The 24272-nt window shown below is 40.1% G+C and overlaps 1 protein-coding gene across 2 annotated transcripts in view; it reads left to right on the forward strand.

Moving 5' to 3' along the window:
* The window catches only part of LOC104992857 (multidrug resistance-associated protein 4), a 176435-nt gene that overhangs the window by 127266 nt on the left and 24897 nt on the right, over positions 1-24272 (forward strand). For both annotated transcript variants that reach the window (XM_010845860.1, XM_010845859.1), the window contains exons 21-26: positions 12883-13033; positions 14453-14572; positions 15769-15879; positions 16827-16927; positions 18073-18264; positions 22835-22990. In XM_010845860.1, coding sequence (XP_010844162.1) covers positions 12883-13033; positions 14453-14572; positions 15769-15879; positions 16827-16927; positions 18073-18264; positions 22835-22990 — 831 coding nt within the window. The remainder of the gene's footprint in view (positions 1-12882; positions 13034-14452; positions 14573-15768; positions 15880-16826; positions 16928-18072; positions 18265-22834; positions 22991-24272) is intronic.

Raw genomic sequence — 24272 nt, forward strand, 5'->3', positions numbered from 1 at the left:
GAGGGGGGGGCGGGGAGGGGAGGTGCAGCTGGAGGCAGCTCCTTGTCCTGGGTCAGGAGGTGGGTGGAGCTTCAAGGAGGTACCTTTGATCCCAAATGAGACCCCTGTGGATGGTGGGGTTGGAGGTGTGGCTGGAAGCCAAGTGCCCAATGGGAAGCAGTCTTTTCTTTCAGTCACCAGCTGAGAGTAGGTATGGCAAGGGGTGTTTAGCGGGTTGTTCAGTTTTCTTTTTAAAGGATGTAGTTAGTGCCAAGTGTGTTCAAGCTCATTTTTGATGATTCTGCTCATCCTTGGGTATATTTGGTAAACCTTGAAAGATACTTGATAATTTTCATTTTTATTACTTCTAAAGTGTATATTCTATATACTTTTTCTTGTCCTATTCCTTCTCACTCCCTAAAGAGAATTTATTTACTATTTTGTAGTTATATGAAAGACCTGCTTTGTTTTATTTCTTTGTTTCTTGTGTCTTTGCTTTTTGAACACTGTGTTGAATAGATTACCCTGCCCACAATTCTCTAAGACCAGCAGACACCTTTGTTTTTTTCCTTCAAATGCCCGAATGTTTGCTTATTTAGGAATCAAGTGTACTTTCTTCAGTGAAATACAGACTAATATATCATAGAAAGGTGTTAGAATTTCATAGATGACAGTACTTATTGGAACTGTTAAATTGTGAATTCCAAGTGCAAGAGTTGTTTGTCTGGCAAGTTGGATATTCTGGGTGGTCTTAATAAATAAAGGCTTTGCTTGAATAGAAAATATGTTAATGAGACAGCAGATGTGTGGGAGTGAGGGATGAATTGGAGAAATAAAGGAGAATTCTGTGCTGAGAGTTTCACAATTGTCGTAGATGTTCTCGATGACGCATTACAGATGGGATTTATACAGAGAAACTCTGAACTGATGCCTATGCTGCTGCTGCTGCTGCTAAGTCGCTTCAGTCGTGTCCGACTCTGTGCGACCCCATAGATGGAAGCCCACCAGGCTCCCCCGTCCCTGGGAATCTCCAGGAAAGAACACTGGAGTAGGTTGCCATTTCCCTCTCCAATGTGTGAAAGTGAAAAGTGAAAGTGAAGTCACTCAGTCGTGTCCGACTCTTAGCGACCCCATGGACTGCAGCCCACCAGGCTCCTCCGTCCATGGGATTTTCCAGGCAAGAGTACTGGAGTGGCGTGCCATTGCCTTCTCCGAAATTATACCAAAACATTAAGATTCTGAATTACTCTAGCGTTGGCCAGCTATTTAGATTGCAGCAGTTAAGGGAGCATCTTCCGAAACCCTGCCTGGGGAGTTGGGAATGGCTTCCAGAACTTTATTTAGGGATGGATGAGGCACAAAGGGTAGGGAGCCCAGGAGAGTGTAGAATGTTGGTGTGGCTGGCATAGTGTAAATAGTTGGATTGTGAAGTTGGAGATCAGTCATTGGAGGAGACAGAGATGGAGAGGCCCAGTGGGGGTCAGAACATAGGATGATTTGTGTCATCAACACAGGAATTTGGTTTGGAATGTTTGTAGAATGTTGGGGTTTTGAAAAGGTAGGGAAGACAGGAAGAGGCACTGGTTTGTCCAAGTTCATCTTTGGAACAGCCAGATCATGATTTCAGGTGTGGCTAATGAAAACCCTCCGTTCTTAATCGGGATTCTACCCTGCAATACAGTCTGTTCCCTCAGGTGATGGCATTGTTATCCTCCTATCCTAACAGAGGGGCAGTCACAAGTTTGTACACTGCTAATTTGATTCTTCAGTTGCCTGTCCAGTGAAATTATAGTTACTGACTGTTCATTATAGAGCATGAAAAAATGCAGTTGCCGAAGTCTATTTAGTGTGATTCTGATGATGTGAGAACCCTGAAAATGTTTTTTTTTTTTGCAGAGTTCTTCAATCTCTAGGACAAACTTGATGTTTTCATGGTCTGAGGGTATATTGAATCATATACAGATTTTATGTTAACTGGTAATCATTCATGATGCCAAGAGCTTTAAGTGCTGGAGTGGGGAACCCCAAGGTCTGCCTTTCCAGTCTTGAATCCTAGGTCTCTCCCTTTGTCCCAAAAAGCTGTACTTTCCTTCTCCATAAAATAGAGATAATATGACCAATATCAGAAAACTTGTTCTGTAGACATAATGGAGTCAATAAAATTCTTGGTGTAACATCTAACTACATGTTAAATGATAAATAATGGCTGCTGCTAAGTTGCTAAATCGCTTCAGTCGTGTCCGACTCTGTGCGACCTCAGAGACAGCAGCCCAACCAGGCTTCCTGGTCCCTGGGATTCTCAAGGCAAGAACACTGGAGTGGGTTGCCATTGCCTTCTCCAGTGCGTGAAAGTGAAGTTACTCAGGCATGTCCGACTCTTAGCGACCCTATGGACTGTAGCCCACCAGGCTCCTCCATCCATGGGATTTTCCAGGTAAGAGTACTGGAGTGGGTTGCCATTGCCTTCTCCGAAATAATGGCTAGTTTTTTTAAATGCCACATATATTTTTTAATTAGGAAAAATAATCCAATAATGCATTATGTTGCACTAAAGTAATTGTCACAGTTTCCAGGCCCATGTGTATCACCACGTGAATGTGTATCACAGTGTTTCTAGGTTTGTAATCCCTGAAGATTTTAATGGATTTTTAAACTTTTTGGCTGTACTCTGAAGCCTATGGGATCTTAATGCCCTGATCAGGAATCAAACCCATACCCCCTGAACTGGAATCGAGGAATCTTAACCACTAGAACACCAAAGTGAAAGGTAGTGTTAATTGCTCAATCGTGTCCAACTCTTTGCGATCCCAAAGATTGTATCATCTCTCAGGTTCCTCTGTCTATGGAATTCTCCAGGCAAGAATACGGGAGTGGATAGCCATTCCCTTCTGCAGGTCGTCTTCTTGACCCAGGGAATGAACCCAGGTCTCTTGCGTGGCAGGCAGATTCTTTACTGTCTGAGCCACTAGGAAAGCCCCACTGGACTACCAGGGAAGGCCCTAATGGACACTTTCTAATGTAGGCTCATTGGGTTGGGGGGCAGTGGGGAATAGAGCTAAGTATTTCCATAGAATTTCTGAATCTTCAGGATCTCAGGTAACATGTAGCAAGGAATCTCAATTATTCCTGAACTCTTTCCATTAAAGACCTGGGTTCGATCCCTGGGTTGGGAAGATCCCCTGGAGAAGGGAAAGGCTACCCACTCCAGTATTCTGGCCTGGAGAATTCCATGGACTGTATAGTCTATGGGGTCGCAAAGAGTCAGACACGACTGAGCGACTTTCACACACACTCACTTCCATTAAAAGGATGGAACACACACATACTTTCAAGAAGTCCTCCAATAGCAAAATATGTGGAAATGAGCAGTAAGAACTTATGCATATTAATAAAGTTTGAATTTATCCAGACTAAAAAATTGGGAGACTGCTCTGAGCATGCAAACTTGCATGGTACAAAATGCTGTAATTTATTGAGGAAAGCTGGATTGCCAAACCTGTCCTCCTCACACTCCTTATTCTCTCCCCTCCACTCCCCGCCCCGCCTAGAAAACACCATAACAACAGCTCGGCTGTTCTCAAATAACTGACTCTTCAGGTCCTTTCATGGACACAAAGGGCTTATCCTGAGGCCTCTTGAGCCACCAATGCTGGCCATGGTGAGACCACCAGGGACCTTGTCATTCCCTCAGCACACACACAAGGCACTGACTGCAGTTTTATGAAGTGAAAATGCCCCCAAAAAGAAAAAGTGAAGGAGGTGTCCTCAGTCATTTCTTTCCAGAGAGGGGAGCGCAGAGGAACAGGCTATTGCATCTGGATATTGAGAACAAAGCCTGAGACTCAGCATAATAGGCTGGGTCACTTGCTTTTATAAAAGCAAAGAGTGGAACTGCCTTTACTTGTCTCGGTACCACTGACCCTTGCATTTCATTGTGTAGAGATGTCAGGGAAAGTGTGTAGAAAGCATTCCAGCCTCTTTCACTGAACAATGACTTTGTCATTTTGAGCTTTTCTGTGGTGTGTTGACCCCTTCCCCCAACCCCTCCCTCAAATCCTGGTTGGACAAAAGAGATTGTTAGTTAGGCAGCCTTGCCCTGTTTGAAAGATCTCTGTTTTACGGACTCTTTAAAAGTAAACTCATTCATTTGAACTGAGTCACAGCATTTTCACGCTTTTAAAATCAACAAAAGCGTTTTAGTTAGGAATTTGCAGGGATCGAATATTCCCTGGAAATGCTAGTCCCAGAGATTTATGCACACTGCAGAGTTAAAGTGGGTTTCCTTGTTAATAGAAGGGAGAATCAATGATATTGGTTACTGGAAATATTTACAAACACTTGACCCTTGGGTTTCTGATATCAAGGTAATATACTTCACATAAGCCCACTCATATGCTCTGTTTACCTTTCTTTTTAACGAAAGATGAGATGGTTGGGTTTTTTCCCAGCATAATAGCACACTAGAAATCAGCCCCGTCAGCGTCAGCCTGGTGACAGTTAATCAGCGGGGACCTTCTCAGGCTGGCAACCAAGTGTTGCTTTTTGTATGTGCCAGCACGTGTGCTCCAGTGATAATGTTTATAGTTTAACAAGAAGCTAATTAAGACCTAAGGAAAAAAATAAGGACCCCATTTTTATCAAACCTCCTGGTGGTGTTTAGAGCATAAAATTTTACATTGTAGCATCATTGGATGACGTCCATTCGAAAACTACAGCTGTCATTCACAATACTTTTCCCTCCTTGCCATCTTTATATTTAGAAATGATCAAACATCAAATAACTTACTCATGTTGAGGGCCATGTGCTGTTTGTTTGTTTTTTTTTTAATTATTTTTGTTTGAACTGGTTCTTCATTGCTATGCACGGGCTTTCTTTAGGCGCATCGAGCAGAGTCTGCTCTTTAGTTGGGATGCACAGGTTTATCATGCTGTAGAGCACTCGGGCTTCAGTACTTGTGGCACTTGGACTTAGTTGCTCCTTAGCATGTGGTATCTTCCCCGACCAGGGATTGAACCCCTGCATTGGCAGGCTGATTCTTATCCACTACACCAGGGAAGTCCTCCATATTCTATTCTTGGGCACATTTCTTCAATTCTGTCTACCAATGAGTTTTCTTAACAAAATGAAGAGCGTGTGTGCTGAAGAACTTCCTTGATTTTTGTTAAAACCCTGTACTTAGCATTTTACGTGTGGATATATTGCTTCAGTCTATTGTGGAACATCATTTATTGTAATGTATTTATCTTGTGGTGGTTCTCCCCTTGTGAGTTTCAGGATGCATTTGTGTCTTGCAACTCTTGCTTTGGGTCTGTTGATTTAGTCTTCCTTTGATTAGCACACAAAACCAGATTCAGAGTATTCTCCTCACCTCAGAAAATCTCTCCTGGCCCTCTGGAGTAAATGTCCACAGACCAACGGTTGTGATAGATTGCTGTCAGCGTGTGTCAGTTTTCCTGCTTTTGTGCTCCTAAAATAAATGGAGTCAACACAGTACAGGTTTTTCTGCGCTGCCTTCTTTTGCTTAACATGTTTTCAAGATTTTCAAGACCTACCCGTGTTGTGGCATGTTTCAGTGGTTCTTTTCTTTCTTACTCCTTTCTGAGTCATTCTATTGTATGAAGATGCCACAATTTATGTATCCATTCTCTAGTTGATGGACATTTGTGTTGTTTGTAGCTTTTAGCAGGGAAACTTCTCTAAGAAGTGTTTATATGGCCATAGGTTATCATTCCTCTCCATCGAATGCATATGTACGGGTGGAATTACTCAGTCATAAGGTAAGCATTTGTTAACTTAAAATTACCATAAAACTTTTCAAGATTGTTGCACCATCTTACACACCCGCCAGCAATATATGGGAGTTCTGGTTGTTCCACACCTTTGCAATTTTTGCAACACATAGTATTATCAGGCTTTGTGTCTAGTCTTTTTGTGGATGACTACTCTCATTGTGGTATCAATTTGCATTTTCCTGATGATTAATGATAGAGTTCTTTTTCATGCATGCTTACTGGTCATTTTTTTCTCCAGTTATGCTAGCCACATTTATTTACAACACCATTATGGATTGAATTGGCACCTGATTCAAAATCATTTGACTCTCTGTAGTCAAGTCTGAGTTTGTATACTTCATTTATTTGGCATATTTTATTTTGTTCCACTGATTTGTTTATCCTTCTACTGATACCGCGGTCTTAGTTATCGTATGTATAATGGTTTAATTCCTCTAATTCATTACGTCTTCAAGATTATTTTGATCATTCTAGATCACTTACGTTTCTGTATAAATTTTAGAAACCTTTTAATTTGTTTTCAAAGAAAGCCTTCTGGAATTTTGATTAATATTTCCTTTTATCTATAGATCAGTTTGAGGAGTGTCTGAGGTCAGTTATATATTTGACTTACTGAGGTCATCTTTAATTTTAGAAGTGTTTTTTAGTTTTTATAAAAGTCTTATAATGCTTTGATTGACTTCATTCCTGAATATTTGATGTCTTTCAATTGTATTTATGGAATTGTTTTTAAGATCCACTTAAATTGTTTAAAGATCCACTTTCTTGTTGCTAATATATAGAAATATAATGATTTGTTTGTGAATCTACTTTCCATTTCTTGGACTTGATTTTTCTTTTTTAATTATATAGAATTTTCTATATCCACAATCATGTCAGTTTTCCTTCTTCACTTACAATATTTATTAGTTTTATTTCCTTGTTGTGGCAGAGGTTTGAGTAAAATGTTGAAAAGAGTGATAAATTCTTGTACTATTAAGGCAAAACTATTTCAATATTTTTCCATCAAGAATGATGTTAACTACAGTTTTTTAGGTAGACTGAATATTTCTGTTAATTTCTAAATTCCAGAGAATTTTACTGTTTTTAAAAATCAAAACTAGGTCTTGAAATTTGGCCAAAGTTTTTCTACATTTGTTGAGATAATCATATGATTATTCACCATTAGTCTTTAAATGTGATAAATTATACCAAGTGATATTTGCAGGTTAAATTAACCTTATATTGCTTAAATAAACTACAGCTGGTCATAATGTGTAACGTATTTTTTTCTGTACATATCACTGTATGCAATTCGTTAGTATTTTGTCAAGAATATTTTCATTTCTTCATGAATTATATTGGTTTATACTTTTCTTGGAATGTTTTGCCAGTTTTTGGCATCAAAGGTATGCAGACCTCATAAAAATACATGAGAAATGTATCTTTTTGTTAATGTATTTTCTTTTTTTCATTTTTTGCCTTACCTCAAGCTTGTGGGAATCTCAGTTCCCTGACCCGGGATTGAACCCCAGGCCGTGGCAGTGAAAGCTTGGAATCCTAACCACCAAGCTACCAGGGTCAGTTTATGTGTCGGTTTGGCCAGGCAGCATTCCACAGTTACTCAGTCAAAAAGTAGTCAAGCTGTTACTATGTAGATATTTTGTAAAAATGATTAAAGTGCATAATCAGTTCACTTAAGTAAGGAATCCTATCTTAGATAGTCTTGGTGGGCCTAATTCAGTCTGTTGAAAGGGCTTAAGAGCTAAGGCTTCTGTGAATAGAAAGAAATTCTGCCTATGTGAACAGTATTGGCTCCTGCCCAAAAGTTCCAGCCTATCGCTTGTAACAGCCAGCCCTGTGGGTTTCTGACTTACCTAGCCAAGTTTGATTGTGAAATATTACTTTTTTGTGTTGTTAGATTCAGTTTATTGGTGTGTCCCTTAGTGTTAAGACAGTTTGGATTATGATTTTTGTTTCTTTTAATGTCTTTGGTTTTTATATTATGATAATGTTGGACTCAAATTCCCTGGATGAATTTGGTAAAACTTTCTTCACTAGCTACTCATGAAGCTCTCTGGGCCTAACGTCTTTTTGTGTGTGGAGCGGGGGAAATACACAGCATCTAAGCACAGCCTTAGTTGCGGCCTTCAAATTTTAATATCTGTAGATTTTTATTTTCTTTTATGTCAGAATACTTTAATTTTATTTCAATTTTGAATTAGATGATACTTCCAATGTGTTACTGAACTTCCAAGTATTTGATGATACAGTAGTTACCTTTTTGTTACTGATTTCTTATTAAATACACTTAGGTCAGAATATATTCTGTACTCTTTCTGTCCATTAAAGTTTGTTGCTACTTGCTTTATAGAATAGGATATATAATTGAAAAGAACATCTAATGACTACCTTATCATGTATTTCTTGATTAGGTCATGTTTGTTAATGATGTTTTAAAAATATTTTATATCTCCATTGATTTTTTTTTTTTTTTAACTTGTTTATCCTATTAGTTTTTGAGGTAGGTAAGTTTAAATCTCCTATGGGTATGGCATTGTGTATTTCTACTAAGCTTTGTCAGATTTTGCCTTATACACTATTTAGCTATGTTATTAGGTGCATATAAATTTGGGTTTAGAAAAAAATCTATTGGATAAAATTGGCCCTTTATAATTTTTTAAAATTTATTTATATTTTAATTGAAGGAGAATTGCTTTACAAAATTTTGTTGTTTTGACCCTTTATTCTTATGAAATGTGTTCCTTTATTTCTAGCAGTCCATCCTAACTTCAAGTTAGATACTCCAGCTTTCTTTTATTTAATTTTTTTATGAGGTACCTTGTTCAACATTTTATTTCCACTTTTATGTGGATTATTTTTAAGGTGTGCCTTTTAATTTTTTAGTTATCTTATTTATTTTAAATAAATTTATTTATTTTTTAATTGAAGGATAATTGCTTTATAGAATTTTGTTTTCTGTCAAACCTCACATGAATCAGCCATAGATATACATGTATCCCTTCCCTTTTGAACCTTCCTCCCCTCTCCTGCCCCATCCCACCCCTCTAGGTTGATACAGAGTCCCTGTTTGAGTTCCCTGAGACACAGCAAATTCCCGTTGGCTGTCTGTTTCACATATGGTAATGTAAGTTTCCATGTTACTTTCTCCATACATCTCACCCTCTCCTTCCCTCTCCCCATGTCCATAAGTCTGTTCTCCATGTCTGTTTCTCCACTGCTACCCTGCAAAAAATTCTTCAGTACCATTTTTCTAGATTCCATATATATATGTTTGTATATGATATTTATCTTTCTCTTTATGACTTACTTCACTCTATAATAGGCTCTAGGTTTTTCCACCTCATTAGAACTGACTCAGATTTTTGAATTATTTCATTTTTAGCTGTGCTGAGTCTTCATTGCTGTGCTGGCTTTTGTCTGGTTGCGATGAGCAGGGGCTACTCTGTTAATTGCCGTGCACAGGCTTCCTGTTGTCGTGGTTTTTCTTTTTGTGGAGCTCAGGCTTCAGGGCATATGGGCATGCAGTTGTGTTAAGGTGGCCCTTTTTAAAATAGCAAATAGATGGACTCTGTGTCTTGAATTTCATAATGAGCTCAGACCCTGAGAAAGGTTAGACAGGAAGTATTTATCATTGAGATTTGCTGAACACAAAGGAAGGGAAAAGTGCACTATGTTTTCCTAATGGTTTCTGTAGTGTTGGGTCAGGAACTGTAAACCAAATCTCACCATTTACTCTTCAGTGGAGCAAAGTGTGACTCAAAGGATTAAGGGCTAACTAAAGAATTACACAGGTTTCGCAGCCAGGGTGGATGCCTCAGAAAAGATCTGAGGCAGTCAAATTAGGGATGAAAGGGATGGGTAATGAATCCTAAGGACAGCACACGTTTAGAAAACTTAATTCATACTAGAGTGTGTATGGATCTCATCATACAGATAAGACACACTAACTTCCCATCATTTTCTGATTTAACAGAATTAATTGGGTTAGGTGAGGTGAAGAGAAACAGGTGATAAACGAAGGGTCTGGAACCAAACCAGAGCTGGTCTCTAAACTCCCGTGAGCATTCAAGATACCATCTTTGCTTAACACCTGCAGACTCAATAATATTAACTCTAGGTCAGTATTAGATTTAGGACCTTACACTGAAGAGCTTTCCTTGTTTTTCTCTTTACTAATATTTATCCTGTGTTTGAAGGTTACTGAATATTGATACATAGAAATTACATTTTATTTCTTAATACTTGGAGAGTTTTGTTTAACCTGTTCAAGATTTTAAAACAAGTACCTTGTATTATCCTAGCAGTACAATTGATGAGATAGTCATTTCATTGAAAGGTAATTTTTTTTATCTCACATGTTTCCAGAATAAATAGAATCACTCCTACACCCACATCAGCAGACACCTTACTGATCAAAACTCGGCAGCATTTGATTCTTTCCCTAAATCAGAAGAAACTTGTGCCAAGAGATGAATCTTGTTTATGGCATTTAAGTCATATCTTCCATATAAATCAGTAGAAGTTTAAGGCAGTCAGGATGATTTGTACTTATTACAACTTCGAACAAAATTCTTAAGAGTCTGACAGGAAAATTCAAAGGTTTGAGAGTCTTCTGAGGTGTTAGCAGTCTTAATGTCCCTGATTTTATTTTTTAATACTGTACACAGATAATAAAAGTAATGTCTACTTATTACGTGACTTTATGATTAAATACATATTTCACATTGTGCCTAATATGAGCATGAGCGAGAGAGAGTTCAAATAAGCATGGAGTGAGCCAAAAGTATGGATTGCATATTTATTTGCATAAAATAAGAAGAATACATTTTTACTGCTGTTTATAGAAAACATGTTCTTTGGCACAAGCTTCACAAAGACTAGCAGGAATAGAATCCTGTGGAATTAAGTTGAAAGTAAAATGTGGGTAGATACCTAGGAATTCCTACAGGACTGTAAGCAATTTGGAATTTAAATACTAAACAGGCAAACAGGCCCTCATATTTAAAACTGTGTTTGTGAAAGGAATACGTTAAATCTGCAATATTAGAATATAGTGTTAATTGTAGACTTAGAGAATTCCTGGGGAAACTTTAACCCAAATGTATATATTGAACTTATAAAACTTAGTCTCATTTTGTGTTCTTGGGGTTTATGTATTTATGACAATTAAATTGGGTTGTTTTTTAATTTTTTTTTTTTTACGCTTATGAAACTTTTCTTATTTAAACAGTATTTATTAAAATATGTAAGTGTCTATTAAACAGTGTTTATCGTGTAACCCTAAGAAATTCAACAGAAATAGAAAATGCAGATAAATGGGCGAAAATATAATAGGGGATGATATTTAGATCTTAACTTTTTTATTATGAATTTTATGTGTATATGGGATACCATAGCAGGCAGAAATTAAAAGGACAGGCTTGGAGTCAAAATGAATGAATTCTCTGACTTTGAGCAAATTACTAAACCTCACTGAGCTTTTAAAAGAGAAATCTCCTATTCAGATTTGATATGAGAATGAAATTATATAATGCCTGTAAAATACTGGAGAGGTGGCACCCATGGCGAGCCTTATGAATTATCTATTATTGGTAATTTGAGGGTGAGGTAGTCACCACCACTTACTTGGTTGTCAACTTAATCTAGGAAATGGTGGAATTTCTTCAGTGATAGAGAATTTGCTGTGTGCAGTAGGAATAAAGCAGTTATTTTAGTTTTCACATTTTTCGAATGGTTTTTACACAAAGCCATTAACATTTTTTCAGAAAGCATTTCTTTTTCCCTTTCTCTGCCATGTTTGTATACTTAGCTTATTTAGATGCCACTGTGTTTTTGTCAGAAACAGCTGCTGTCCCGAGACGGCATCTGTTCAGAGGTGCTCATCAGATTTCCCTTCCACACGTGGTGGTGACAGGGTCCTCAGTCTTAGTCATCTTGATGTCCTAACCAGGCTGCTTGCTCCAAGAAGGCTGACCTGAGGGAGGACACAGTTGAATTTCCGGGGATTCACAAGTTTGCAAATTCTAGCTTTTTTCCTTACTATCAACTACCAATTCATACTGCATGGAATAGAAAATATCATTCATTTGGATTGATAAGCACACCACTTTTTCCCTTGGTCTCCCAAATGCTTAACATTTTTATAACAGTTAAATATTCACACAAAAGCTGAGTTTTTGCTCAGATTAAGAGTGTTGGAGTGTCTTACCCTTCCTGGTAGTATTTGAGAAGGTTAGCCCCAAGCTCTGTCTGAGATGGCACGATACCTGGGTAATGGATTTTGCTTTCCGGGTGTAGGTTGTCTTTGGCTGCAAAGAAAATAATCACTCCTCATTGTCCATAATGACCATATTCTCTCAGGTGAAAAACTGGATCGAATAATTGTTTGAAATGCACACTTTGAATCTTTAGCATAATGATAGAAAGTTGGCTGTAGGTTTGGGGGAAGATTAAATTTATCACAGTGACTCACGCCCAGACTACCCCTGGCTCTGTGACTTACGCTTTGCATTCGACATCAAGTTGATTTTGCTCTCCATCTACAAAATGAGATAATTATGCTGTTACTCAGTAGGGTTACTGTGATGAATAATGAGTTAATACATGTGATACTTTGAATGTGCAGACCTATGTACAGTCAGCACTCATAAACAGTCACTACAGACAGAAAACCACGAAAGAAGAATTCCAACTTTCAAAGGTCAATATTTGAGTGTTTCTTCCTTTTCTGAACTCAGAATTTGTAACCAACCACTTCTTTATCCCTCCACGTATAGCTGAGGCTTCTGGTTTCCTCATCTGTGATAGGATGACAGCTGACTATCTCATAGTTTGTTTTCTAAGCCTCAGATATTCTCATCTTTTCCAAATGGTACTGCCTGCGCTTTAAGGCTACTTAGTCGATCAAAAGAGCTTATACCTAGAAACTTCGTACTTAGCCCAGTGTTTCACACATGGTAAGTGTACAGTAAACACTATGAGGACCACCTTTTTCCAACATATCCTTTGAGGAAAAGGAGTTTAATCCTAACAAAACAACCCAATAAATTTTATTTTTTAGGAGAATGCTGGATAAACAGGCCCTTGTTTCTATATTTTCTCTTTCAGACATTTCTACAAGTGATTGGTGTGGTGGGCGTGGCAGTGGCAGTGATTCCTTGGATTGCCATACCCCTGGTTCCCCTTGGCATTGTTTTCTTTGTTCTCCGGCGATATTTCTTAGAAACATCGCGAGATGTCAAACGCCTAGAATCTACAAGTGAGTACCAGGGCTCTCAGGTTGGGATGTCAGTGCAGACTGACTTCCATTTATGATAATTAACCAGAACCCTGAAATCCTGCAGATTCCGTTTTAGAATTTCTCACCAAGTCTACATTTGGTAATTGCATATTAGGGGCCTTATGAGTCAGTGTGGCCCGTAAGGCACACGGAGCGGGTAGTGTGTTAATGGCAGCTTTGCATTATAGCACAAGGAGAGCGAATGTGAGCACCGTGAGGATAGGGACCGATTTTGTCTTGCTCATCACATGCTTCCTAACATAGCCCAGCCACTCAGGAAAAGGAAATATTGCATCATTTTTCTAAAAAGGAAAATAGTGCATCATGTTAGAAGTAATGATCTTTTTCAGGAGATGCACAGGTAGCAAAGTGATGTCCTGATGATATTAATACAACACAGGTTATCACTCGTCCCTGACAGAGGTAACAGGTTACAGTCTACCTATGGAAAAAAACAGCTTACAGCCCTGTTAACAATGGAAATGAGAACCATATGTGGTCCTCACTGCCCGGCAGCCTGCAGCCTGTTCCCTGATGATCAGGATCCTGACCCTGCTGCTTGTGGTCTCTGGGCTCTTTGAAAAGATGGCAGGAAGCAAGTGGCCAGTCATGTGCCACCAGGCCCAAACCCACATGAAATCACTCAAAAGAGAATGACCACTGAGACCATGCCAGATTCTACAAGGGTGATGTGAGTGTCTCATGCCACTGTGACCTCCAAATTCCTCAGGTATTCAGCAGGGCAGTTATAAGAACATCCGTCAGTTTGCCAGAGAAGAAGACGCCTTAATTGCCCGGGTCCTGCGGTCACAAGGGCGGTATAGTGCCAGGTTCTCTGTGACCCGCCCAGAGACTCCTGGTGCAGGGGCAGGGATGATGCTGTGAGACGGCAGACTGTCTGCTCACCTCACTCATCGCACCCTGTCCTCTGCCAGCCCTTAAGTTTCTAATCTTTTGGTGGTGACAGCACAAAGTTCATCAAAATTCAGTGCAGTGAGGACTCTTTATGGAGGATTAAGTGTAAAAATGATAATCAAAAATTAGAGAATTATAACTTCTTACCTGGAGGGATGTCAGGGAAGAATAGGGAGGGAGGCAAGATTGAGGGGGACCTTGATGAATGAGTTAGTACAGAAATGTGTTATCTAAATACAGGTCCAAATTGAATTTGATCAAAGATGACTTTGAAGGGAATCTGTTATATGCGGGTCGTGAAAGTGAAGCTTGGGAAGAGGAATTATTTGAGGGTCACAGTAGGTACTTTGCCAGGCGGTTGCCAAGAAGCCCTGGGTGTGCCCCTGGGGAAGATGAATGACCAGCCAAGCTCAGGAAACAGTTGACTTCTTGCGTGCAGCCTCCCTGACGTTCTCTGTCGTGTGTCTGTCTCTGCTTCCCCAGCTCGGAGCCCGGTGTTTTCCCACTTATCATCTTCTCTCCAGGGACTCTGGACCATCCGGGCGTACAAAGCCGAACAGAGGTTTCAGGAACTGTTCGACTCACACCAGGACTTGCACTCAGGTCTGTAGAATTCTGGAAATGATTTCAAAGGATGGGATATGCTGCCTTCTGAGGCCTGACCTCCCTCTCAGGTGGCCCTGCTGGCCGCACCTCTCTGCCACCCTGTGTTCCCCTCTGTAAACCTGCCTCCCCCAGCCCTTCCTCTCAGAACCCTGTGTGTGCTCCCCTCTTCCCCGGTCACCCCCTGCTTTTCCTCCTCTTACTACCTTGCATTGTCCAACTGTCACCACATCCTATGGCTTTGGCCCTTTAAGAAGGATGTCCACAAACTTATAAAAAAACACACACAGTCTTTGTTGCAGCTACTCAGCTTTGCTATTATAGCACTAAGGCAGGCAAAAAGAATACATCAACAAATGGCTGTGACTATCTCCGAATAAAACTTTATTTAAAAAAGCAAGCTGTGTCCATTATTGGCCCACAGGCTGTTAGTTTGCCGACTCTTTTCTGAGCATGCTGTAGTTGGTCATTCGTGTCCGACTCTTTGCGACCCCATGGACTGCAGCACGCCAGGCTTCCCTGTCCTCCACTGTCTCCAGGAGTTTGCTCAAACTCATGTCCATTAAGTCGGTGATGCTATCTAAACATCTCATCCTTTCAGAGCATTAAGGAAAATAATTTCTCCATTATCAGATATGGCATCCAGAATTTCCTCTACATTAAAAAAATCCTGGTCCAACTGATGAAATGACATTTGGGAAGCCACATGCAGATACTGTTATCTGATGGTCCTTCAAATACTGGCTCCTAAGAATTAACACAATGTGGGACCCTGTAGTAAGTGCAGGCAGTGCTGGAAACAGTGCCAGGTATCCTGTGCCAGCATAGACTTGGGAACAGTCAACTTTATGAGAGGATAAGCCTCACGTGGAGCCCAGTACCACGAGACACACAATGATGAGACCATTTTTGTATGTTAATCATTAGGATCATATTTCTCTTTATAACCTGTGGCTTGAAGTTTCCAGTGTCTGCTTCCCACAAGGCTCCTGGAGTGATTCCTATGTTCCCATACACTGTCATGTCAGAACCTAGCTTGTTGCAGTCCTCAAGGCGCTTGAGCCTATAACTTTGCTGTCCTAACTTGTGTAAAAATCTTCTGTGGTTCACCTGTGCAGAAGACCTCATCCCAAATCAAAGCAGCCTACGTGATATCTCTGCTTATTCATTCTGCTTATTTCTGTCCTCAAATCCAGAGGCTTGGTTCTTGTTTCTGACGACGTCCCGATGGTTCGCTGTGCGTCTGGATGCCATCTGTGCTGTGTTTGTCATTGTTGTTGCCTTTGGGTCCCTGATTCTGGCAAAAAGTAAGTGCATCACTGTAGTTTGATTACAGTTACAGCTTCATTTGCAGTTATTAATTTACCTTATTGCCCCTTTGTCTAGTATACGGTTTCGTTCTAATGAATTGTGTTAAAGTGTTTGCACCATGTGATTCTGCAGTGTGGCCCCTGTAGAGGAGTCACTTGTGTCTTGATGAGGCTTTTGGTGAGACTTCTTGATGTGTTCTTTGGTCCCTTTAATCTGTCTTCAGTGGGATGAATTCAGCCTAGCAACTGACCTTCTGAACATTACTGATAGCATTTTAGGTTGGGAGGAGAGAAACAAGTTTGCTGTTAAGCTTTTTGTCCAGCTTGTGGCTTTAGGACTGCTCGGATCTCTTGGTTATAGATGCCTGGTGTACTGCGGTGAGAAACATTGTCTGTAGGAAAGAACACCATCCTCACTGCTGTGTGGGTACCAGATGAGCGGGTGGTGTTGGTGTGCATGGCATGCATTCACCATCCCTATTGTGAATTACTATTCCATAGTAATAACACTGAATCATTGGGTTTAATAATGGAACAACAAGAGCAGTATTCTAGATTTAAAAGCAGTGGCTCTTAGAACCAATTGACTTGTTTTTCGTGGTTTTCAACTGTGGCTGCGTTGCACGTAAAAAGTGGAATTACATGATGATCCTTGAAACCATAGTGACGAAAGTCTGCATGATGACGTGTTTCTTTCCCTACATCGTAACTGTCAAGAGTATGTCAACCCTGTCAGGATTAATATGCTCTTTTAATAGTTTTCTGTGTTCATAGTGGTTGTTTTATTTCTTCTTCTTCTTTTTTTTTTTACTTTCACGGTCTCTATCAGTAGTTAGTAAAAGTAACACTATCTGTGTGCCAGTGATCTAGGCACAGTGACAGAAGGAGTCCAGTTCAGGGCTAACAGTGGGACTGAAATGTTTCCTTTCTTCTTCCTCATTTAGCTTTGGACGCTGGTCAGGTTGGCCTGGCGCTATCCTACGCCCTCACGCTCATGGGGATGTTCCAGTGGTGTGTCAGGCAAAGTGCTGAAGTTGAAAATATGGTGATGTTACCTTTTAGCCTTTTCCTTAACGTTAAATGACATAAAGGCAATTATATTATGTAAAAAAAACTCTTAAAACTTTTTTACATCATAGCTAACAGGGTTTGTTAGATCCTTCCAGCATCTGTTTAACATTTATTTAAAATAAAATATATACATCTTTTGTCAGTGTTATGTATGCCACGTCAGCTGGTTTTATATTCATCACAAGCTGTCTTCAAATTTAATACATGTCTCTGTAGGAGGGAGTTTCTGACATCCTGCAGAAGATACAGCTTATTTCTTAGAGGCTTGTTTACATTTGTTATTTAATAGTTTAAGAATTTAGTGTTTTGAGGTTTATTTGTTCAATTAATTTAATTATTCCCCACCATCTCCATTTTAGAATGTCTCCTTGTATGTGTTGAATGCCTGAACTTACCGATGGCCCTTCTTTTGGAAGGTACTATCAAAGGTGTCAAGTTAGGTTTGTGTAGGAGGCCTTGGAGAAGGAAATGGCAACCCACTCCAGTGTTCTTGCCTGGAGAATCCCAGGGACACAGAGCCTGGTGGGCTACTGTCTCTGGGGTCACACAGAGTCGGACACGACTGAAACGACTTAGCAGCAGCAGCAGTCAATATGTAAATTGCTTCCTTTTTTGAATATTTTCATTTTCTCCTAAAGACAGAAAAATGATGACACTGAAATTTGTCTGTTTCACTCTCTAATAGAATAGAAAGTAGCTAATTATTAAAATGAGATGTAGTGACCATCCAGTTCTATTCATCTACAACAGATGATCCTTCTCTAGCAAAATATTAGTAATGATTTCTGTCCATACATACTGTTTTCATTGACAAGTATGTCAATGCAAATAAGTTTTAAAAACATATATGAAAATTGGGTAACATAGAGTATTCAATTTCTCTAGGTCATTTAGTCTTGATATAATGTTGAACATGGTAGGCATGATAAATGTGCTACAAGACAATGAAAAGGTTACACATCATCTTAGTACTTCTGTCTTTTGTAGATGCTAAGACCTGAGGTATTGTTAACTATAGAAATGCAGATATAAAGATACAAAAGCAGAAGTTTCATTTATAACCTGGTATCCATTACAAAGACCCTCTGTTCCTAACTCGTGTGATGTCCTGTGTTTCAGATGATTTCAGTGGAAAGGGTGATCGAGTATACAGATCTGGAAAAGGAAGCGCCCTGGGAATACCAAAAACGCCCACTGCCGTCCTGGCCCCATGAAGGCGTGATCATCTTTGACAACGTGAACTTCTCATATAGCCTAGATGGGCCTCTGGTATTGAAGCACCTGACAGCACTCATTAAATCAAAAGAAAAGGTTTGCTTCAGCCACTTTGTTCTGTAATAGTTTCCCTGTGAACATTTAGCCCCGCATCTGCTATTGGCTTCCTGAGCGGTATGTCGGGGGGAAGTCTTTTCATCCTGTGTGCGTGAAGATTCGATCGGTCTGTCGGTGGGAACCAGGGCAGGCTCTTGGAAAAGAGACTTAGTGAGAGTCGACAAGGTGGTAGGAACCTCTTCCCTGCCTACCTCGTGCCCCACCTCCCCTCTAGCTTCAGGTTCTGATGTTCACATACTCTCAGCACTCGGGTCGTCTGTAGGCTCTCCCGAAGCTTGCTGTCCTCCCGGCTCCCACTGCACATGCTGCCCTCCTCCTCAGAGACCCTTCCCCTCGGCACCTGCCCGATGAACGGCTCCTCATTTTCTGAGCTGACTCTAGTGCATCTGCTTCTGAAAGACTTCTTCCTCAGTGTCTTATGTCTAAAGAAAGTGACAGGCGAATGGATAAACAAATGTGGTCTATCCTCACAGTGAAACATTCAGCCTGAAAAAGGAAGAAAATCCCCATCTCAGGACATCAGGTTAAATGATAATATGGCAGACACAAAAGATACCAGTACTGTGGGATTCCACTTACTTGGGATTTCCTAGAGTACTCAGATCCATACAGAAAGAAAATCGGATGGTGGTTGCCATGACCTGAGCGAGGGGGATTGTTTGTTATTGTATAATGCATACAGAGTTTCAGTTTTACCAGGAAAATATTCTGGAGGGGCAACAAAGTGAAAGCGCTTAACACTAAACGTAAAGATGGCTAAGTTGGTAAGTGTTACGTTATCTGTACTTTACCACAGTTAATTGATGGCATCTTTGACACACTTTGTAATTTGGAGTCTGTATCTCACAGATCCCTAATGCTTCTTAAAGATCAGAGAGCATCTTATTTTTATCTCTGTTCCCCCACAAAATTGTATTTTTCAGGGCACACAGAGTGTGCTGAGAGACTCCTCGCTGGGAAAGTGAATGAGTAACACATAGCTGTGAACAACCAGTAACCAAAACACACACACAGCACAACTGCGTAAATAACCTATTACCTACCGTGTTAAATACTTGGTATTTAACTGCTCTTTAAAACTCTTCCCACCACAGACCCATCTAGTGGACGGGAGCTGTAATTTAATGAATGATACCCTTGTGACGCGAAAGAGTATTCAATTTAACGCCCAAATGATATGCACGGAGAAGCTTCAGTTAGTCACACAGGAAAAGCTGGCTCCTAGGTTGGGAAGGAAGTGAGGTTTGCTTGCTCGCAGACATTGTGTCCACCATATTTCCTGTTGTATACATATTTTCTGTTAATTTACCCATCTTAAGTTCCCCCAAATGCCATAAAATATGAATTATCTAAGAAACTGCAATACAACTACATGCATTCTTCCATCTTAAAATCCCCGAGTCATAGGTCTATCCGAGCTTCTAAAATGTATGTAGGCAAAGTGAGTCTGGAGAGTGAATTAAAAACTGCAATAATGTGACTTTTGATCTGTGTCTCAATCCATTGTCAGTGTCACTGTTAGCGTCATTTCTGTGTTTGGAGATGACACTCGGGCAGTGTGCTCATGAAGTCCTTTCACTCTACCTGCGTGCATCCCAGGTTTCCCCGCCTGCTCACCTGGCCCAGCCCCCGTCACTCCAGGACGCCCCTTCCGTGCTGGATTTGATTGAGAGCTGGGAGTGGGGGGGATGTGGGAGTGAGCCAGCCCAGCACAACTGGGGCTTTAATTCTCTTTCTCTCATTTTCTTTGCTGCCCCGATTCCCAGAAGTAAATGGGAAAAATTAATAAAAATTAATTATGCTGCTTTCTAATTCATAGAAGAAATAGTAAGTAAAAATAAAGAACCAAAATGAGGTAAATAGCACCGTAGACTTCCTGAGTAGATTCTGAACACGGGCTGCATTTTTCATTTAGATGATTTTGTGGTTGATTTGATCATTTTAGAAAGTACTGGGCCATTTTAAAGCGTTTTCCAGCTCTAGAGGTAGATTGATTTTGGTTTGTTATTTTTTTCTCGCTCGGAGCTATTACTTGGATAATACATTTTTACAGATGCTTACTAGACCTTGCTATAATGTGCAAAAATATTAGTTTCCTACCTTTCTCCTTTTTACATAATATATCCTCAGCAAACCCTCCCCTCACTCCCAGATTGTCTCAGCTTCCTAATTCCTTGCGACTCTGACTGTGTTGCCAGGGCCAGCAGCACCTACAACACCTGGGAGCCTCTCAGAAATGCAGAGTCTCAGGCCCAAAGAGACCTCTTTTCTCAGCATTGCATTTGAGCAAGACCTCTGTAAAGATTTTCTCTGAATGTCTTTGGTTTCAGGAATGTAAATTTCAGTGACACTAGTGGCACTCTCCATGGGCAATTCGTAAAACCCGTTGGTGACCTGGGAAAGACTTTCAGATGATAGTTTTATGAGTGAACGGTAGAGATAGCCTGGTCTGGGTTTTATTTGAGTTGTTCTTTTCTTACTTCTCCTCACTAGAGTGTTGAAGTTGCATTCCTATGGCCCTGCACAGCCCTCAGTGTCCCCTGCCACATCTTGGCTATTTACCCAAAGTCTACAAATATCCCAGTTTACACAGATGCATCAGTTTCAGTATAGCAGATAGATATTAATAGCATGGGCTTCCCTGGTGACTCAGTAAAGAACCTGCCTGCAACGCAGGAGACCCAGGTTCAATTCCTGGGTTGGGAAAATCCCCTGGAGAAAGAAATGGCAACCCACTCCAGTATTCTTGCCTGGAGAATCCCATGGTCAGAGGAATCTGGCAGGCTGCAGCCCATGAGGTCACAACAGGCGAACACAGCTTAGCGACTAAACCACCACCAATATGAGTAGCATAGTAGTCAAGTAGTCAAAATCACTCCTTTGTGTCCGACTCTTGCGACCCTAGGACCTGCCTAGATGCAGAAAGTGTCCCATCTATATTATATAACTCGGGATTTATCATATCGTACAAAATAGGTACAAAGAAAAGCCACTTTTCTTTCTGTTAATGTGTCTAAAGTTAAACTTTTGAAATTGAATTATTGTCTTTACAGACTTAAGGTTTGAAACTTTGGAAGTATTTAATGAGAAACTAAGTCAAGTTACCATAGTATAATCAGTGCTTAGAGTGGTTTGGTTCTTCCCTGTTTTTAAAATTTCTTTACAAGTGAGTGAAAAGCACATCCCCCTCTGAGTGAGTGCGAGCTTGGTGGTGAGGGAGATGATGATGAAGACAAAACACAAACGTCAATAAAGCCAACTTTAGAAGCCCGCAGAGGGGGCACTGCTGGTCACAAGTTGCCGGTGCTGGCTATGCCCTCTGGGCTTGGCTAATATCGTGGACTTCCCAGGTGGCGCTAGTTGTAAAGAATCCACCTGTCAGTGACAGAAATGAAGAGATGCTGGTTTGATCCCTGAGTTGGGAAGATCCCCTGGAGGAGGAAATGGCAATCCACTCCAGTATTCTTGCCTGGAGAATCCCACGGACAGAGGAGCCTGGCGAGCTACAGAGTGTCAGATACGACTGCAGTGACTTAGCACACGTGAAAGTCATATGCCCCACCAGGGAATTTGTAGTCTGCCACCTAATTGGTAAAAAAGATGGATTTCTGCATACATGTTTGAATTCGGACAACTAACCAGTTTTTACAGTGAAGTTTTACTCCCGATCTGCATTTTACATGCATTATATTGAATCTTTGATCTTATTGTTAATGCACTTAATTTCTCTTTGCTTAGATTTTAATAACTTGGCTGATACTTGACACGTATCTTTCCAGGGTTTAATTATAAGTATTAATTGGTTTGTAAAATGTCTTTTGAAGTCCTGAGATGAAAGGTCCCATATAAATAGAAAGTGTTGTTTGTTTTGTTGTTTTTGTTGACCTCATTATGTGTGTTTTGTCTGCCTGGCTACTGCCTTTTAAGACACTGAGACTTGCATTTTAAAATTTTAAGATGTTTCCTTTCAAGACTAGTCATTAGTAAGGTATTTATTATCTGGAAGTGATTTAGTTTGTCTACGAAAGAATACTTCTCTTAACTGAAAGAAATCTGGAAATCTGAATATTTGTTTGTATGTAAGACTTCTGACTTGACTTGTTGACATATCTGCAAAATTGCTCACATAATTCTCAATGTTTAAAATATCTAGACACTAGGAATACAACTAATGTAAAAGTTGAATTCTAATGGAACACTTGGAAAGCTTCTGACTTTTTGCTGATAGTGACTGGACTGATTCTGTTCTTGGAACCAGGGGTCTTAACCATGGCACATTTGTCATTGTCATTTTTGGTTTCCACCATCTGGCGCATGCTTCTGTCATCAAGTGGGTAGACTCCATGGCTACTGGTCATCCTACAATTCTCAGGACAGCCTCCCTTCCCCAACAAAGAATTACCTGACCCCGAATCTCAACAGTGCCACAGTTGAGGAACTAGAGAGACTACACTCAGTAGAACTTTTAAAATTCATCTTCAGCAACTAGGGTTTTTCCTAGGTTTGTTGCATATTGTTAGTTCTTAATCCCTCCTGGATCTCTTTACAGGTTGGCATTGTGGGAAGAACAGGAGCTGGAAAAAGTTCCCTCATCGCTGCCCTTTTTAGATTGTCGGAGCCTGAAGGTAAAATCTGGATTGATAAGATCTTGACAACTGAAATTGGTCTTCATGATTTAAGGAAGAAAATGTCAATTATACCTCAGGTATGCACATCAGAGCATTTTCACATGTTCTTTTTATACACCATCTGAAGTTTAATTTCTTTGGATTTCTTGTTTTGTAGTGGATGAAAGTGTTGATTCTTTTTCCCCCAGTAGAGCATATTTTTAAGTACAGGTATTTTCACAGATACTTTCTCAGGTATCAGGTTTTTTTGTGTTGTTAGTTTGTTTCTTGTGTGTGTGTATGGTTTAATAACTTTTCCTGATAAGATTTCTGGATTTAAGCTTCTTCAGGTACTACTATTTTGCCCACTGATAAGCACATAATTCTGGGAACACAATTATAAACGGTTTGTTTAACATATGAAAGGTTTCTGTCTGGAAAAACAGGCATCTTAAATGTCTTAATGATGGAATTTTGCTATAGGAAATAAGCTGCGTCTTTAGAGTTGAAGGCTTTCTGTGAAAGTGTAGGACTTTGAGAATTACAGTGTGTATAGATGGACAGGGCAAAGTTTTAGAAATTAGCCGTTAGTAAATGGTTTTAACCAGGTATGCAGTACAGAATAGTGAGGAAAAGCACAGGACATGGAATTCCATGTCCTCCCCCTTACAAGGCAGCTAACAGTACCACCTCCTCGAGCTGCTGTGAGGACTAAATAGGTAAGTTCGTGTGGATCGATTCACATAGGCCCAGTACATGGCTTCTGTGTTGGTGGAACATTGAATTAACCATCTCTTCCTGGTTTCTGATTCTTCCTTTTTTTTAACGTCTTAAATATGTATGCTTTTTAAGGAGTGCTTGATTATTTGCATAGTAGATGCTCTTGTCATTCCTTATGTTTCATCCACTTAAAATAATGCAGAGGATGTCTATTGATCAGTTACTGTCCTCCATGTATATAGCCAAGGACAGCATAGACCCTGTGCCTTCATCTTTAATCTGCCCTCTGCTATGATAAACCTGCTGGTTTATTTTTTTATCTTTGGTGTTTTAAAAAAATTCTCTGCAATCAGCTGACCATCAAGGAATGCTGAGAAAAATAGCTACCTTTAAGAGAACCATAGAAAAGAGAGATGAAGAGCCAGGCAAATGTGCTTCCTGGAATGTGGGTATAATAAGCTCTGAAATGTTATTAGGAAGCATATAGAACATGGCACCCAAAGGAAGGAGAACATGGACTTGTGTCTTATGACTGTACAACTGCTGCTCCCTACCCCTGTCCTCTAAAATACCTGGAATTAGTATAAGTCCTTTTGGAATCAAGATATTCTTTTTAGACCACAATGAAATGCCACCTCGTACCTCTAAAGATGTCAACTA

The sequence above is a fragment of the Bison bison genome, unplaced genomic scaffold (assembly GCF_000754665.1).
Source record: "Bison bison bison isolate TAMUID 2011002044 unplaced genomic scaffold, Bison_UMD1.0 scf7180017864225, whole genome shotgun sequence".
Taxonomy (NCBI): Eukaryota; Metazoa; Chordata; class Mammalia; order Artiodactyla; family Bovidae; genus Bison; species Bison bison.